The sequence below is a fragment of the Ischnura elegans genome, chromosome 1, assembly GCF_921293095.1.
Source record: "Ischnura elegans chromosome 1, ioIscEleg1.1, whole genome shotgun sequence".
Classification (NCBI taxonomy): Eukaryota; Metazoa; Arthropoda; class Insecta; order Odonata; family Coenagrionidae; genus Ischnura; species Ischnura elegans.
The window spans coordinates 139,773,586-139,789,983 of NC_060246.1; the positions used below are offsets into that span (position 1 = coordinate 139,773,586).

Genomic DNA, 16,398 nt, shown 5'->3' on the forward strand with positions numbered 1-16,398 from the left:
TCAAATGATGCCCGCATTAATAAGCTTCGTTTACGGCTTTTTTCCCGTTTTTCTGTTTCTGTAAATTTGTCCCGTCTTAATAATTTAGACCTTTATAATGACATCTCTATCGGCAGTCATATCTCATTAACTTGTAATCTTCTTCTGACGGCTATAAAAATGGTGAATATCTGCGGAAGTGCATTCAGTGCACGTTATTAGTGTCAGTCAAATACGGTTCATTGTGATTAAGATTCCCTGTTTGCATATTTTAAGTTGTTTGAGTCATCTATTTTTTTACGCGGAATTCTGAAAATGATCAAAGCATTTACGCTGTTCATAGAAAAGTGACTTGCAAAAATTCATTTACCCCGCTGGTATCGTCCTATCTTTAAGTAACTATCCACAATCACTGAAGTTAGTGCAGCTTCATGTTCCAAAACATATGTATGTATAGAAAGAACATGTAAATTCATTCATGATAATAATTAGGTTACGATATTCAGTCAAGGCTTTCCTTATTTGGTGTTGAAGCCCTCAATTTTACCACAAAGTTTAACTAAAAAAAATATTTTTACAGTACAAAAATGGGATGCATAGACTTTGACAAAATTTTATTTCAGCATATTTATAACGGAATATTAATATAACGGAAACGGAGTTTTATATCTTTCTTTAAGAAAAACCTATCGTGAGTCAGTCGCTGTAGCTCTAGGGCGTAATGCCTGCGTTCTTGCTTCTTAGATGACTGTCAAACGTCCATGTAAGGGTTCCCGGTCCCTAAGTTATCACCTGCTCTATTTTCATAGCTATGAAGTTGGCATGTGCGTGTATCCATATGAAATTCTTCTCCCAGACATTTTCCTAGAAAGAACCGTCTTCATTCCGTGATGTCAGCGATTTTACGCCTATTTTATCTCGCACTGATCCTACGCACGACTTTTGCACTTGATAGCCCGTTTTTTTGTGCCCTTTTATTATTCGTAGTTTTAGTATTTGCTTTCTGCTGTTTATCACGGGCGTCCCTATTTCCAATACATCAATTATATTGCTTTCATTTCTCAATGAAAGACTTTTTGTGCGTATTTTGTGTCACATCAGAGTCGGTATTTTTGGAAATATATCGCTTAGCCTCGGATTTACCTGATTTGATGGGTGGTGGATGGATGATGATTGATTTGATCAGTTGCAGTCCAATATTTTAGGCCGTTTTACACGGGGCATGTCCTTGCGCAATCTGACGTATATACGAAGGCGCAATCAAAATTGCGTCGTGTAAAGCGGTAAATTGCTGGAACACATGCGAGAATGCGTGGATGCGAGACAGCAAAATAGCCCCTACTCTAATTCCGAGCTTGCATTCTCGAAATTTCAAATTTTTTTTCCGATACTTGTCGCAGTGGTAACTATTAATATTATTCGAAATGTTCTCGTGAACTGAGGAAAAATGCCCCTAATTTCTACTTGTAAATAAGTATCGGATGTGAAAATCACAAGTTGTGTGAGATTAAATGTCTGACTGCCTGTATGAAATATTTGGTTTGCTAACTTTGAGTGATTTGCCGATCATGGTGCCTTGAATATTCTCTCGCGAGACTACAGTGGTAGATATATAAACGCAAGGAATTATCATTAGAACATCGTTTTTCGCGTATTTATGTATACGTGTTACATTAACTATTAAACTATTGGAAGGTTTACGACGCATAAACTTCCTTATTCAGCCATACCGGCTTAATGAATGAATGATTAATTGATTCATCTCGAGTGTACGTTCTATGAACATTCATATTAATTTCATGGTACGTTCCATTACATTTGCGAGAGACATGAGATTCACCATGTACAAAATGTTACAATATTCTAGAGGATTCCATGAATTTGATTGACGTGAACAATTTGTAATTTTCGATTATGATTTCCGTCTTATTCCGATTAGTGCGCGTCGCGGAAAATATAAATTCTAAGAAGTGGCAAAAGCAATCTTAACTATGCTTGGGATCTTCACCTCCCTTTTCATTCTTTTATCTTATTAATTGTACGCATATTATCGTCTGCTTAAGTTTGGGATAATCGCCTTTGTATCAGTGCATGTACACGAAAGAGACCAGTATGTCAACAACGTTGCGCACTGAATTTCGTTTGTTCTTTGTTCTAAAAAATAACTCAATAGTCACGCACTGAACAGACGATGAAATTTCGTTAATGTATGCTCGATTGCGAGTACCGTGTATAGCGATAACGCATTCGTCTGCGCACTAATTATTGCACGCAAGATTGAGAATTGAATGCAGTGCTAACTTGCGCAATGATGTGCCCTGTGTAAAACGGCCTTTATATACTCTATGACTGCTTCAACTTTTCTTTAACCAAACTCTAAAATCCCTATGGAGTTGACTACAGAATAGCCAAAACATTTCCCATATTAGCTTGAATAGTATCATTGACAATAATTTAGGAGTATCAGGGCTAAAAAAATATTCTTGTATGCACGCCTCCCGATCTACTAAGCAGGAAGTACCTGCGAAGTTGATTACAGATTTATCCAAAAACTCGTATATTTTCTATTCATTCACCCTCACCTCGCCTTCAATGACTCGACGTAGTTAGTCGTCATGATTATTCTTTCGGGAGGAGTTCCCGAGGCGCGAGGAGAGATCTCTTAAATGGGGAATTCCGCTCCTCGAACGAGGCAAAGGGGAGCGATGAACGCCTCGGGGCGAAACGATTCCGAGAGAGGGTAATATCTCACGGGTGTAAAACTTCCGAGGCAAACATGGTGAAGCGGAGAAATGGCATCAAATGTGGAACTGCGTGACTAGCGGCAGCATGATGGTGGGTGGTGGTGCATGCGTTCAATTCATCCATTCCCTCGGCACTAACCTTCCTCCTTCCCGCTCTCATTATGGCGGGAAGCGAGTGGGGCGAAAGTGGCTGCTTGAGAGACACCAGAGACTTCGCAAATGGAAATAAGATCGTCGAGAGTGTGTTTAAGTCCCCTTAATTATCTCGGAATTTATTTTCCCCGGTTCCCGTGGCACTAGGCGCGAATTTAAATTGAAGCATTTTGCATTTCGAGAATTTATTAACGCTCAACTTAACGGTTCTGCTCTCTATGGAGCTCTGCGAGGATAAGGGGAAACTTCGGCGGCAGGAAACTTAATCCAATGGGTTAAAAAAAAAAATTATCTCGATAAAAAAATTGCGCCGCTCTCTCTATAAAATAATCCAAAATTTGTTTGTGACCCTTCCCATCGCCGTTATTTAGTTTTAGGCACATAGCGTAACTAGCAGGGTAGTTAAAATATTTGGCCTTTGAAATTAAGAGGGGAAATTTTGGTGCCCTAATTTTGTAATAATATTACTTCCATCGGGGGATTTCGTAGCAAGATCGTGAAAAATGCGAGGGCTTATTTTTGCCTTTAATTATGGATTTCTCATAAGAATAAAAAAATGCATTAGGAGGCTATTTATATCAGATATAAAGGTTTATACCCCGTGAATATTTAAGAATAATGATTATTGTGGGGTAAGCTTCACCTAATGTAATCAGCATAATTACTAAATTTATTCGGATTTGAGATCAAAATATTTAAATACTTCTTATCTTCATACCAAATAGTTTTTATTCGCAACGGCCGTTAATTTAAGGGGGCACAGAGTTGTTTATCTCTTTATTATACATTACTTTATGCCCTGATTACTGGATTCTCAAATATATTTATAAAACAGTGTGGAAATTATTTCAATAGATAATGGCTGAAATATTTTTTTTTACCAATATTTGTGGCGAGCATACATGATCATTCGTATAAGTTAGTGAAAAGTATGGAGATTAATCCTCAATATCAAAAGGGAGGAAGATTATAGATTGGATCTAATTTCACAATGACGGCCGTGATCAGCATCTGAATGTTGTCTTCACCTATTGTTTACCCGCAGCATTCTGGCTTTCTATCTTTTATAATATAGCATGTGTTATAAATTCTCAATGAATAGTTTATATTATAAAGAGGTTATATAATCATAGTTTCTACTTTGTAATTTCTTTGTAATAGTCGAATTAAATACCTTACGGAAATCTTTATATGATGGCCCCTTTTTAGCATTCAGGTCTTTATAAACGAGATTACAAAGAATATTTAAATAAAAAATACTGGCTCCTTATGATAAGTCATCGTAACTTTCCGCTTAGCACTACCCAGTGACCTAGGAAATCTACAACCTACCTTATACTTACCAAAGATTCATGTATTTAATCGTGGAAAAATCTATTTGTTTTTCCTTTGCTTATTGTAATAGCTTTAGGTTTTTATTTAATAAAACCAGCAAAATATGAGCAATTTTGTTTCCTAACTTTTCTAGATCAAAATCATTTTCTGAGACGAAAAATAGGTAACGTCTGAAAATTCTGGAGTTGTATCGCGGAAAAGTTTCTTGGAAGTCTTTTAAAAATTCTCTTGATGCCCGCTACTTTCTGCACATCATTTCTTGTGTTTGGGCCAATCTTATACTGCGATAGGGCGAGCATCTAAAGTTGGAGTTTGGAATATATGTGAGGACTCTTAGTTATGTTCTTGGATGGAAATTAGACTGATGCAATGTCTTTAACTGTAGCAAATTGAGCAAAAAATCATTGTCGCAATAAAATATCAACCTATTTCATAAAATTGCATTTGAAATTATGGTTAGCAACCAATGACTCCTGGACCTTTTGACGAAGCGACTATAACTCAAAATTTAGATCACTCTTGGAATATGGAGTTGCTTAAAATTTCAGTTTTCATAGTTTGAAAAAAGTTTTAAATATGTGAAAACTCTTCTCCGCATTCAACTCTTCTACGGAATACCGCGCGGGTAAGTTTTAAAGAGTCTCTTCACTTCAAAATGCAAAAAAATGAAACCTTGGCTTCAACCTTGTCCTCAGCTTGTTAAGAATGTTATTTAATGGATAAAACATTTAGAAAGCCGTTGATTTGTGTATTACTTCACGGTTCTCTCATTTTTAACACAAAAACGACGTGTATTTTTTCTTGTGTCATTACGATATTGCATAAATTAAACAGGGTTATATACCTGGAGAAGTATTTTGTTATTTTTTAGATTTTTGACCTTGACTGCATGCTAGCTCGTCTCCTAATTATTTTAATCTTTTGAAAATCTCATAGACATTTTCTTTTATCATTGGTCATGGTGATTATTTTTGATCTTGCAATCTTGCAACACTCATTTCTCTATATTTATTCGTAGATTGCTGTTAGAAGATGGTTATATGTTGAAAGCTACTTTCCATTATAAGTATGTGATAGATGCCTTGTGGAAGTCATCTAGTATGTATGTCGATGATGTCTGTTTTAGCATTTCTTTTCTAAGGAGCGATGATTACACCTACTGCTAATTTTCGGCTGGTGTTTTTCGCATTAATGAAATGTAAAAAGGCTTATAAAATATCAAATGGATGTATTTTGGATTGAATAACATTCTGAGAGGCAAGGGGTTACTATAAACAGCGAGAAAGGGAATAGCACTGTGTAAGCGTGTAAAAATAAGCCAGGGAATATTGCATATTCCCGTCAAGATCTCTTAGACAGAGCTCAGGCTCAAACAGGCTTGGCAGTAGGTAGGAACAAAAGTCTGTGATGAAATGTGTATGAAATTATTTTATTTACAAATTATTCTTTACTTTCAGGAGCGTCCTTACTATTGAGATATGATTAATATCATTCTTTGACCCATAGTTTAGATAAGTTGCAGCCAGGATGAAGGGTTTGAACACCTGTCAATTTAACGTAGTCATCTTTGCACGTTCAAACTCAGGTGAACAAATTGTGCCCACCATGTCATCCCACAGAAGGAATGCGTGGCGTAGGGATGCACCTTGGCGAAAACTTTTGAGTGGATTTTAAATACTTCCACTTAAGATAAGGATTTCCGATTTGATGGTGTAACGCGCGATCGTCGTTGGGGAATGTGAATTAGCACTCAGGAGTTCGGTGAGATTTTTAAAGACAATGAGCAGCAGTATAATTTAATCTGTATGAATTAAAATCTACTTTCAAGAAAATGACTGCAGTCAGGATTAAGCACGTAGCCATGAGAACTAAACGTATGTAATGGTATATTTACCGAAGAATACCTCAAGGTGAGTACATACTGGTAGTCATTGAGTCAAATGGAAAGCTATAGGTAAGCTAAGTAAATATATGAATTAATTTAGCCGTGTTTACTTTTCAAACATAAATTTAGCATTGTGAAAGATGACTATTGACTCAGATTTTATGTTTGGCTAAAATATGTAATTGTTCAAGTAAGTAAGGGTTAAGTAAGGGTTTTTTAACGGTACATTTAAAAATAAGTATAATTTCACTCGCTAAATTTGAATACACAGTGAGTCAGAAAAGCTAACATAAGGGTACCTTTCTTCTCGTTTTACCCATAATTTAGTTCGCTTTGAAATTTCAGGAATCGGGGGATGTCTACGTATCCCAAATCCTATGTCCTCCAAATTCCTTGATTTAGGTTTTTGGTTTGAATCTACGTCAAAATACATATTTTGACGCAGTATTTTGTAAATTTTTTGATATTATTTAATATTATTAACACAAATAGTGGTTAAAACTACGTATTTAACTGATTGTTGTAATTCACAGTTGCAAGTTAAATTCCTCAATGGGTATATGTTTTCCTTTACGCTTTTAGGGTAGAAATTAACTTGTGATTCGTTTAATATCTTTTTGAATAATAGTTGATGACATTTGTTGTTTGAGTTAATTATAGATATTTTTTGCAGGCTGCGCCTTCCTCACCTATTACAGCCGGGAGAGTGCGATCAAGGCCCAACACTCGCTGCATGAGAAGCGGACATTGCCAGGGGTGAGTTCATTTCCCATTTCCTTTGACGAAATATACTTATACCGTAAATTACTCATTGAAAGAGCTCTTCATAGTCTTTCCAAGTGAGGTCGTTATATGATCTAACGTAAAAATTCTAATCTTTTAGCTTTAGGTTTCAATGCGACTCATTTCTCTTCTTTCTATAATCGAAGGAATTCTAAAGACTATTAAATTGGTTCAGAAAATTATTATATAAAATTACCAGGAATATTCAAAACGATATAAAGTAAATTTAGGTAAGGGTACAGCGACGTGAGTTTTAAACATATCTGGTGGTCTTAGAGACTTCAAAGGCAGTTGGAAGTAAAAAAATACTGCATTTTACAAGTGGTCTTTCATTTGACAGTTTTTGCTACCTCTATGACATTGCGACGCCTCAAGGGAATTACCAGATTACTAAAAGGTCAAATATTTTGACTGAAAAATGGCGTGTTATGCTACTCGATGATAAACATTTTAAACATCAGTTACTTTTTCAGGGTCAAAATCTGATTTTGAAAAAATATTTCAATGACATGATAAAATATAGGTTCATTTATCACCTAACTCTGGTCTTAATGGATTGGTTGTTCTATTTTCATAAATTCTTGTATGGGAGGCAATACGATTAGAGGTGTGTTGACAGGGCCTGGTCATTTAGCTTCCTCTTTGCAGAATAATTAACCAATGCGTTTAGGAAGCATCGAACAATTCGATACTTGCTTATTAAGTTATCCTAATAAGCTAATAAGTTTATATGCAATTGTTAGTATTCAATCCAGTTATGAGTATCCAACCCATTTGTTAGTAATGGCTATCTAATCTTAATAAACTGACGGGCAGGCATGCTACTGTAACAATTTCACAAATTTTTATTGGCCGCAAGTTACATAGTTTGTGAATTTTTGGCATTGAAAATTATTAGCCAATTTCCTATCTCTAATACGATAGGCTTTATGGTTTACCTTCTCGATGATAAAATATCGCAATAAAAAAGAACTGATATGACTTACTAAATGGTTAATATAATTATATGATCGAAAAATAATGTTTATTCGAAAAATAATGTTTATTTGGAATTTCGGTAACGTATCAATTATTTTTGAGCGTTTTATGGTTAACAAATGAAGTGAGGTTAATTCAGAGCTCTTTCCTAATTTGGCTGTACGCTGACCGATATAACTTTTTCGGACGAAAAGCTTAGGTAAAATCACTGCATTTGATAGACTGAATTGCATATTCTTTAGCACCATATTATTTTCTCATGTCCACTATCAATGAATTTGAAAGCTTTTTGTCTTTTGAAAGTGCTCGAGCCATTATGTAATCACAGGATGCAATTCTTTAGGCGTACAAGGAATTCATATTTTTAAATTTGTTGCTCTTGTACGAATTACGTTCATGTCTATTCACTACTTTTTGGTTGAAGAACTATTTGTCTCAGAAAAAGTTTTGTGCGCCCACCTTGAAATTGCAGGGGCATTTTATTTATGGTAACATATCATGCAAACGTGTGCCCGAATCCCTACGCTTTCGACGGTTAAAATGTGGCCCTAGGTTAGATGGGTTGAACACTCCTTCGGGAAACTCTGCTCTTTTCCTTTCTTCGAAGCCCTTCCAAACTCTTTTTGCTTCGTTTCTTGACACCCCTGTCACATCAACTAGTATCTGTTACATGTTTTTTTTCCAAAAACGTTTTTGTTAGTGCGTGATCTCATTTGAAGTTCGATCCCAAGAAAATTACCATGAAAAAGTGATGTTGGTGTTATATTTTTGCCATAGTTATTCTGTTGTGTTTTATGTCCAGAGCAAGTTTATTTATCACAAGGCAATGAATGTGATCAATGAATTGAAGACAAATTAAATGATAATTTAATGTGAAATTTGATGACATACTATCAATGCTGTTTCGTTGATTTTAGGCTAGTTTAATAAATCAGCCATTACTTATTTGCTTGGTCAAAAATTAAGATAGGTCACTAATTGTGAAATCACTCATTTTGGAAGCTTTAATCATAGATTTTATTTTAAAAATAAATATATTTCCCATTAATGATACATAATTTTCGGAGGAATTGCACTCATGGAAAGGTTTTATTCGTTGCTAAGGAAAGTACGAAATTTTATTTTAAGGTGTAATTAAAAGAGTAAAATTCTGAAATTCATGTCAGTTTAATTTTTATGATATTAACTTTACCAGTCGTGAGAATGCTGCGTTGGTGATAAATGAAATAAATCTCCGTTTTAAAGGTAAATTCATGTATCCATTGGCTTACTGGTATCTTCTAAAGATTTCCGTTTACTCATACAATTGTTTTTATTCATTCCTCCTTGACGTAAGGCCACAATGGCCGTTATTGTATGCATTAATATATATTCATATAATTCCCTCAGGATACATGTCACATGCACCCTGAAAGTATTTTTCGAAGTAAAACTTTTCTCTCCGTTTAAACTTTGTTGGATACATCAGCCTCATCATATCCCCATAGTATTGCTTTAGACTCCATCGCTAGAAAGCTGTAGGTAGTGATATTTTTTGTTAGTTTGGAAACCTGATATGCTAGGAGAGTGGTTACTACTACGCAAGCATATTTCATAAAAAAAATAAAGGTTGTGATTTGAGAGTAGCGTTATTCAAACTTAGAGATATTTTTCAGCGCTTATGTTAAAAAAGTCTTATGGTAAGGAGTGCCTATAAAATATTTCATTATTTAAGCAAGATATATTCCACTCATACCTACACGGATACCATCCTCTTATGCTGTTATTTCATTCTCATTATTTCTGGAGAAAATAATACTGCATAATGCAATATGATGAGGAAAATGCTTTGAATGATGATCAAATGTTACACATTAAAGTTGCTACCAAATTAAATTAGTCAACATTGGTGGAGAAAATTGAGGCACATAATGATTTAAATTTCACTTGAAATGTAAGGTACATGTGTTTCGCAGATAAGGGGAATATTAGATTATGAAAAAAACATTCTTTTAATAAAAAATAATAATTTTGTCGATTTCAAAATGGTTACTATGCACTTATGCCATCGCTTTTTCCAATCTTAGAAACAATTTCGAACTCGATCTCTCAGATAGCCTTTTGCTCTGTCAACGATTTATTTTTATGTCTTCTATGATTTTAAAACGACGACCTTTAAGGTTTTCTTTATTTTTGAAATAGTTTAAAGTCACATAAAGCCATGTCTGGCGAATATGGAGGCTGAGGTATCGTTGTAGTAATGTTTTTGCCTAAAATTTCACGAAAAAGCAAGGCAGTGTGAGCCGGAAATCATCAAGCTCTTAACAACACTGCGTGAAGAGTTCTCGGGTTCACCACCGGGGCAGGGACTTCATTACTGCCGACGTTTTGATGTCCATCTCGGCCATCGTCCTAAAAGCCCCTCAGGCGATGGCCGAGTCGGACACTGAAACGTCGGCAGTAATGCAGTTCCAGACCCGGTGGCTGTCCCAAGAATTCTGAGATCTTCACGCAGTCATTTCGCCGGGAAAGCCCTAAATCTTTCTTTACTGAAAACACGTATAACCTTCGTGGCTTCCACAGGCAAAGTAAACAATGAATACAGCTGAAAATTTTATCTTAATTCAGGGGCTTGTATACCAACATAATAAAAAATCGTCAATTCAAATTGAACATCAAAACGACAAAATTTTAAAATTTACGTTATTTTCTGAAGTCACCTCGTATTTACAATATTAGAATGCAACTCGGGAGAAATATTCAGTCAGAAATAGTGACAACAAGACATTGAGGGTGGCAGCCCTGCTCCCGCCTCTGCATTCGATGACTCTTCTCAGTCACTCCCTCTCCTCCACCTGCGCCTTTTTCTTCTTCTTCCATCGGTAGCACCTCCGGGGCGACGTTTCCGTCGAATCGGCCAGTGGGGATGGACGGGTGCCGAGAGAGCGCCCGGAGTTTAAAGGGAGGAGCGGAGGGCGAAGGGAGTCAAATGGGTCGGGAGGGGAGGCCCCAGCAGCCGCTATAGTGCTCGCTTATCGCCGCGTGCGGATACGTCAGGGTGTGCGGCAGGGTCGGGATAAGGTTGTGGAGGGGCGTGAGGTAGGGTGCGATGGGGAGGGGCAGGAGGAGATTGGAGAGAGAGAGAGAGAGAGGGGGAGGGTTAACGGGATGGCGACGGGTCTTTGGGGACGCGGAGAGCCAGTTGGGAAGGAACGAGGAAACTTTGTAGCGGAGTGTGTGTAGGCGTGTGGAGGAGTGAGTGGGCGATGTTTAAAGGGTGGGAATAAAGAAAAAGAATGGAGAGATACGTAGGAAGAGCGAGATAGTGGGACTCAAGAGGGAATAGGGAAGTTAGACATACAGGGGAAGAGGGCGTGGTGTGAATGGAAATACCTAGACAATAGAGAAATATTATATTGCAGATTTACTCGGTAAACGTCAGGAAAAGCTGTGACCGACACTCAATAGGTGACCATTTGGTGAATTGAGATTTTATTTAGAATTCTTATTTAACAATGCATATTTTTATGGGAGTATTTTGATGTACGCTTTGTAGTATGTAAAAAAATTATGTACGATTAAAAGGTTGGTGAAACTGTTTGAAAGAGGAATTATAATATCTATCTTTGGAAAGATTAGTCATTAATATTAATTTTTTTTCCTTTGATTACGGATGGGCTGTTATATACTGAAGTCATTACATAAAATTTCGTTATTAATAGCATTTTCTTCATCAATACTGTTGGAGGACGTGTATTTACTAGTAACATTCATTTATTAAAAGCGTTTAGCGAAGTGGCATTAATACCGTGGAGGCTAGAACTGTTTTATTTAAGAAGGGTGGATAGAGCAAAGCTGAGCATGAATTGAGAAGTGAGTAACATGAGAGCTAAAAAGTTAGAGAGGAACTTGCGAAACCATGAAGATTTGTAGGACGGAAATCTTACAGAAGTGAAGGACAAATTTGGGACGGAGAGAGAGAAAGAGAGATAAGGCACACAGCCAAGCTACTTTACTTTGGTGAAATGGAAATGGTCCCTTCCACCCTTTCTCACATATGAAAGCAGTGGGAGAGGCTTGAGGAGAGAACACAGGAGTACATAGGGATAACCTTCCGTCCAAGGACTTAGGACGAAAACGAGTCGCCCTCTCCTCCGCCGTCCTCGACCTTCCAACATGACGCAGGTCACAAAAGGCGGGAAGCGGAAGTAGGGGGAATTTAGGAAACTTGAGGGAGAATATTAACGGCCTATAAAAGGAGAGGAAAAAAATGACCTGCGGAGGAACACGTCCCCGGATTGCTCGGTGGACTTTATGGTCGAAGTTGCAGCGTCTCTGAATTCTGAAAAAGATACGTATGCATATTAAACAAAAAATCTCGGCTTTATTAACTCTTAGTCAGGTTTCAAAGCGGTAGTTTTTTAAATTTTTTTTGGCCCCCTCTCTCACACTTTATGACTAAAAAGAAAATTTGGGGTGCAAAAAAAAATATTTCTTTTTTTCATATTCGCGGAAGGTCTTACCGCGGGAAACGCGCACGGGCGAACTCGGGTCGGAATAGTACGCGTTCCCTAATTAACCTAAATAAAAGCCGCATGAGGTAGCGCGGCGAAGGGGCGAGATCAAGTTTATCTCTCTTCCTCTCTCTCTAAGCACTCGGCGGGAGAGTAGTCTTGCGTGGCCGTCTTTCTCGGCAGTCGAGTGAGATAGGAGCAGAATGGAGAGATAGACCGCGGGAGGCAGAGGGGAGGTTGTTGCCGGGAGAAGGGGAAACATTGGGCGAGAAAGGGGGGAGAGAAAAGTATAAGAGTATAGCGGGCAGGGCTAATCTCCTGGCCGACGATCCTCCATCGCACTGCGGGGTGGTAACGTTTCTCTCTCCCTTTCCGCGGCATCTCTTCGACGTTGCATGTGGGCACGATATAGCGCGGGGGTCGGTGGGACAGGTTTGGCACGTCGGGAAGGAGAGGGCGGAATGGCTGGGAAGAGTTTCTGAAGGAGGGTGGCGGAGGTTTCTTCGGAGGAGTGGCCCGGGTAGAAAGATCTTAGAAGGGGTCCGACAAAGAAATGGTTAGGATTTGGCAGGGGGAAACTCTTATGAGAAATCTGGAAAGAGGGGTGCCAGGGATTTCAGGGTAAATAATAAAAATGTGTAAACATCCTAGTAGCTGTGAAAGACCAATTTTGATGTTTCCTCTTGATAAGTTTTCATGATTTTCATAGCGGAACTTCTGGATTAGAAAAGAAACTTTCCTTCAAAAATTTCACAAAATGTCTTTACCGATCATGGCTTCATCACTGTGTATCATTATCAAAGTGACTTTTCTTCATCATACGTCTTACGTATTTGTACTTACATTCCACTCTCGATTTTTTATTCAACGGTTACATAAATGCTCATGAATTCCATTTCCGCTTCGTTGTTTAACTATATCTATTTACATTGATTATAAACTGCTCTTAACACGTTTGTTTCCCTTGTAAATATGAATAATTGGGTAAATAACTGCCTAATACCGAAAAATATGAGAATACTAATTGCATATTTGATAGTTCTGAGGAGTTTGAGGTGGGAGAAGTAAGATACAGTGTTCGCAGGAAGCGGGGTAAGAAAATTGAGGGGGGGATCGGGGTTTTCCGAGGAACGGGAAGTGGAAGATCGAGAGAGGGATCTTGGAGAACGAAGCGGTGCGGTGCGGGAAGGGAGAAAAACCCCTTTGGTGTTGGTGCGAGAATGGGCCGGAGGGGTCCACGACCCTTATAATAATAAAACGAGGGTTCTTTCGGGGATCCTTAGACGCAGGATTCCCGGCGTTATCGCCAGTCTTTAATTTGGGGACGGAGGAGGAAAGGGGTTGTGGAGAGGAGGAGGAGTATCAGCGTGGTGAACAGGGAGCCAAGGGTGTGTTTGTGGCAGACCGTGGTAGTGATTGTGTGTGAGGGGGCGGAGGGGGTTTTGGAGGCGAGAAGGGTACGGGACGTGGATGAGAGCCAGGAGGAGGGAGGGAAGACGGTGAACCCCTTTCGGATTGGGAGACGGGATAGGTGGCCGCGGGGGAGGCGTCGGGACCTGGAAGGAGCTGGAAATATCTTTTCTTCCCGATGCTACGCTGCCTCTTTTGCCGCGGATACAGGGGAAAAAGACTGGTGTGTGTGTGTAGATGGTATGGGAGGATTTTGCGGGTGAGTTTCCGTGGGGTGGGCCATGAGGAGAATGCCGGTATGGTGGTGGGAAGATGGGTGGGAGAAATACCGCTCCATAAATCGCAAGACCATTCTTTCCGGCCGAGTTATTCCGAGAGAAGCGGACGGGTGGTGGTGGGGTCGGCGGGGGAAGAAGGGGGTGAGGGACTGCCCCCCCACCGCCCCACACGTTTACTTGAAGCCGTGGAAAAGTTCGTCGTTTGGCGCGCGGTGCGGGAGAGAGCGCGGCTGGGGTGGTGTGGGAGCCATATCCTTCCCCGCCGCACCATTCCCTCTCATTCTCCTTCTCTTCACGCGCTTTCCTTCTTCTTTTCTTCCCTCCCGGAAGCACCGGGAGACTCCCTCAATACCCTTTCCGCCCCGACCCTCCCCCACGATCTTCGGCACAATGCGCGAGAGCTATAACACTTTTATCTGGGAGGGCCTTGACCTTATTCCATCTCTCTTTTGGCGGCGACTCGGTGGAGGAGAGATTTTAATCCTCCTCCACACTTATACAACCGCCATCGCCTCCTCCTCTCTTCTTCTCTCCCAGCTATCCACTCTCCCTTCTCTTTGCCCTTCAGCCACCTTTGCACTCGAGAGTTTATTTATTTAATAAAAAAAGAGAGACTAGCGACGCTGAGGAATGTAATTTCCCCGAGCGGTCGGAGGAAGGCATTCCATTTTTTCTCCTCTCTCTCCTCCTCCTCTCTCTCGAGTTGAAAGTTGGCTCCGGAGAGAGAGAAGCATTCTCGAGAGCGCCTCCGCGGTTGGGTGCTGCCAGAAAAAACATCTCGAAAATTCGTGGGTGGCTTTCTCGTCAAAAAGCTTTGTCGAATATTATGTGAGGAATCTGCAGTTCCGTCCATTTATAAGTCGATAACAATTACGTTCGCTTGAGGTGATTAATGGTTTGAGAGTGCGTGCGGATAACTCTCTTTTTTTGTAATTGCTTTGTAGGGGACCATTTAATTTGTCCACATTACCAAGGATCGCAGTAATTATTGCCTCGAGTCCTGGAGAAAGTTGGCATTCCTCTTAACGTATTGGCGATGACTGTTTGTCGTGGAAAGTGGCCAAAAACGAATCTCTGTGAATGAGGCATTCAGTATTTTTTTCTGCGACATAATGTGGAGATATCTACAGGCTTCTGTGATATCCCTATTCAATATTCTATTCCATCTTTAAAATTTCTTGTAAGCATGTGAACATCTCTCATAATGACATTTCATCTGGAGATCAGTTAAGTAGAATACACTTAAGTTGGCTATTCATGAATTGTTGTGTGCGAAAATGAAATTAACTGGACATTTAAACCATCTAGGAGAAGTTTCTGATATTTTATTTTAAATGGTACAGCAGTATTTCCTGTAAAGGTATCACAGCCATTACACTATGAAAACCACAACTTATGTCGTCTGCTTAATATTATTCCTCGGGTAGGATTCATTTATATTAGAAAATGTTTACTAATCTCATCAAATATTATAATAATCATGGATAAAAAGGAACCGATGAGACTGTTTTTTTAGCTAAAGGTAATATTTTAAATTAAAAAGTATTGTTCAACAAGTTATAGGTATTCATTGTCTAAAAGCTCATTAATATTTTTACAGTATTAAAATTAAGCAATGAGTTTTCCTTGAGTTTGGACGTCTTGCCATTAAATGCCAATTTAATTCATAGCATATGTGAACGATTGCGTTTAGACCAATATTTTACGGCGAATAACGTTTTATGTGTATATTTTACATGAGAAATTTTTCAAAGTGAAAGATGGTCTTACTATCACGTTTATACTTGATAATTTGCTACCGTGTTCATCATCATCATCATTGGTCAACAATCCTAGGATTGGTTTGACGCAGCTTTCCACTCAGTTCTCCTATCAGCTAATCTTTTCACGCCTACGTATTTCTTCTCTTTCACATCCTTCTTTACTTGTTCCATGTATTTTGTTCGAGGTCTGCCTTTTCCGTTCTTGCCTTCCACTTGTCCCTCGACGATTGCCTTCATTAGGCCATCACGTCTCAGGATGTTGCCTATAAGGTTGTTCCGTCTTCTTGTTAAGGTTTTCATGAGGCTTCTCTTCTCTCCTACTCTTCTTAGGACTTCCTCGTTAGTAACTCGGTCGATCATTTGATCATCATCATTCTTCTGTAGCAGCACATTTCAAAGGCCTCCATCCTTGCTTTCTCCGCTGCGGTCATTGTCCATGCCTCACTTCCGTATAGGAGCATGCTCCAAATGTAGGTTCTTATAAATTGTTTCTTTTCTTCCATATTTAAGTTTCCCGCTGTAAGCAGGTCTTTCTTTTGATGGAATCTTCGCCTGGAGTATTCTGCTGATAATTTCTTTCTTGCTTCTCCAGTCACT

General features: G+C 38.9%; 1 protein-coding gene across 2 annotated transcripts in view; it reads left to right on the forward strand.

The window, feature by feature from the left end:
* The window catches only part of LOC124171049 (CUGBP Elav-like family member 5), a 379,376-nt gene that overhangs the window by 207,441 nt on the left and 155,537 nt on the right, over positions 1–16,398 (forward strand). The window contains exon 3 of one of the 2 annotated variants that reach the window (XR_006867638.1): positions 6,770–6,857. Coding sequence is in view for 1 of the 2 variants with exons in the window: in XM_046550200.1 (XP_046406156.1) it covers positions 6,770–6,852 (83 nt within the window). In the remaining variant the exon portion in view is untranslated. Of the gene's footprint in view, positions 1–6,769; positions 6,858–16,398 lie in introns of those variants that run through there. The other variant, XM_046550200.1, reaches the window with a different exon arrangement.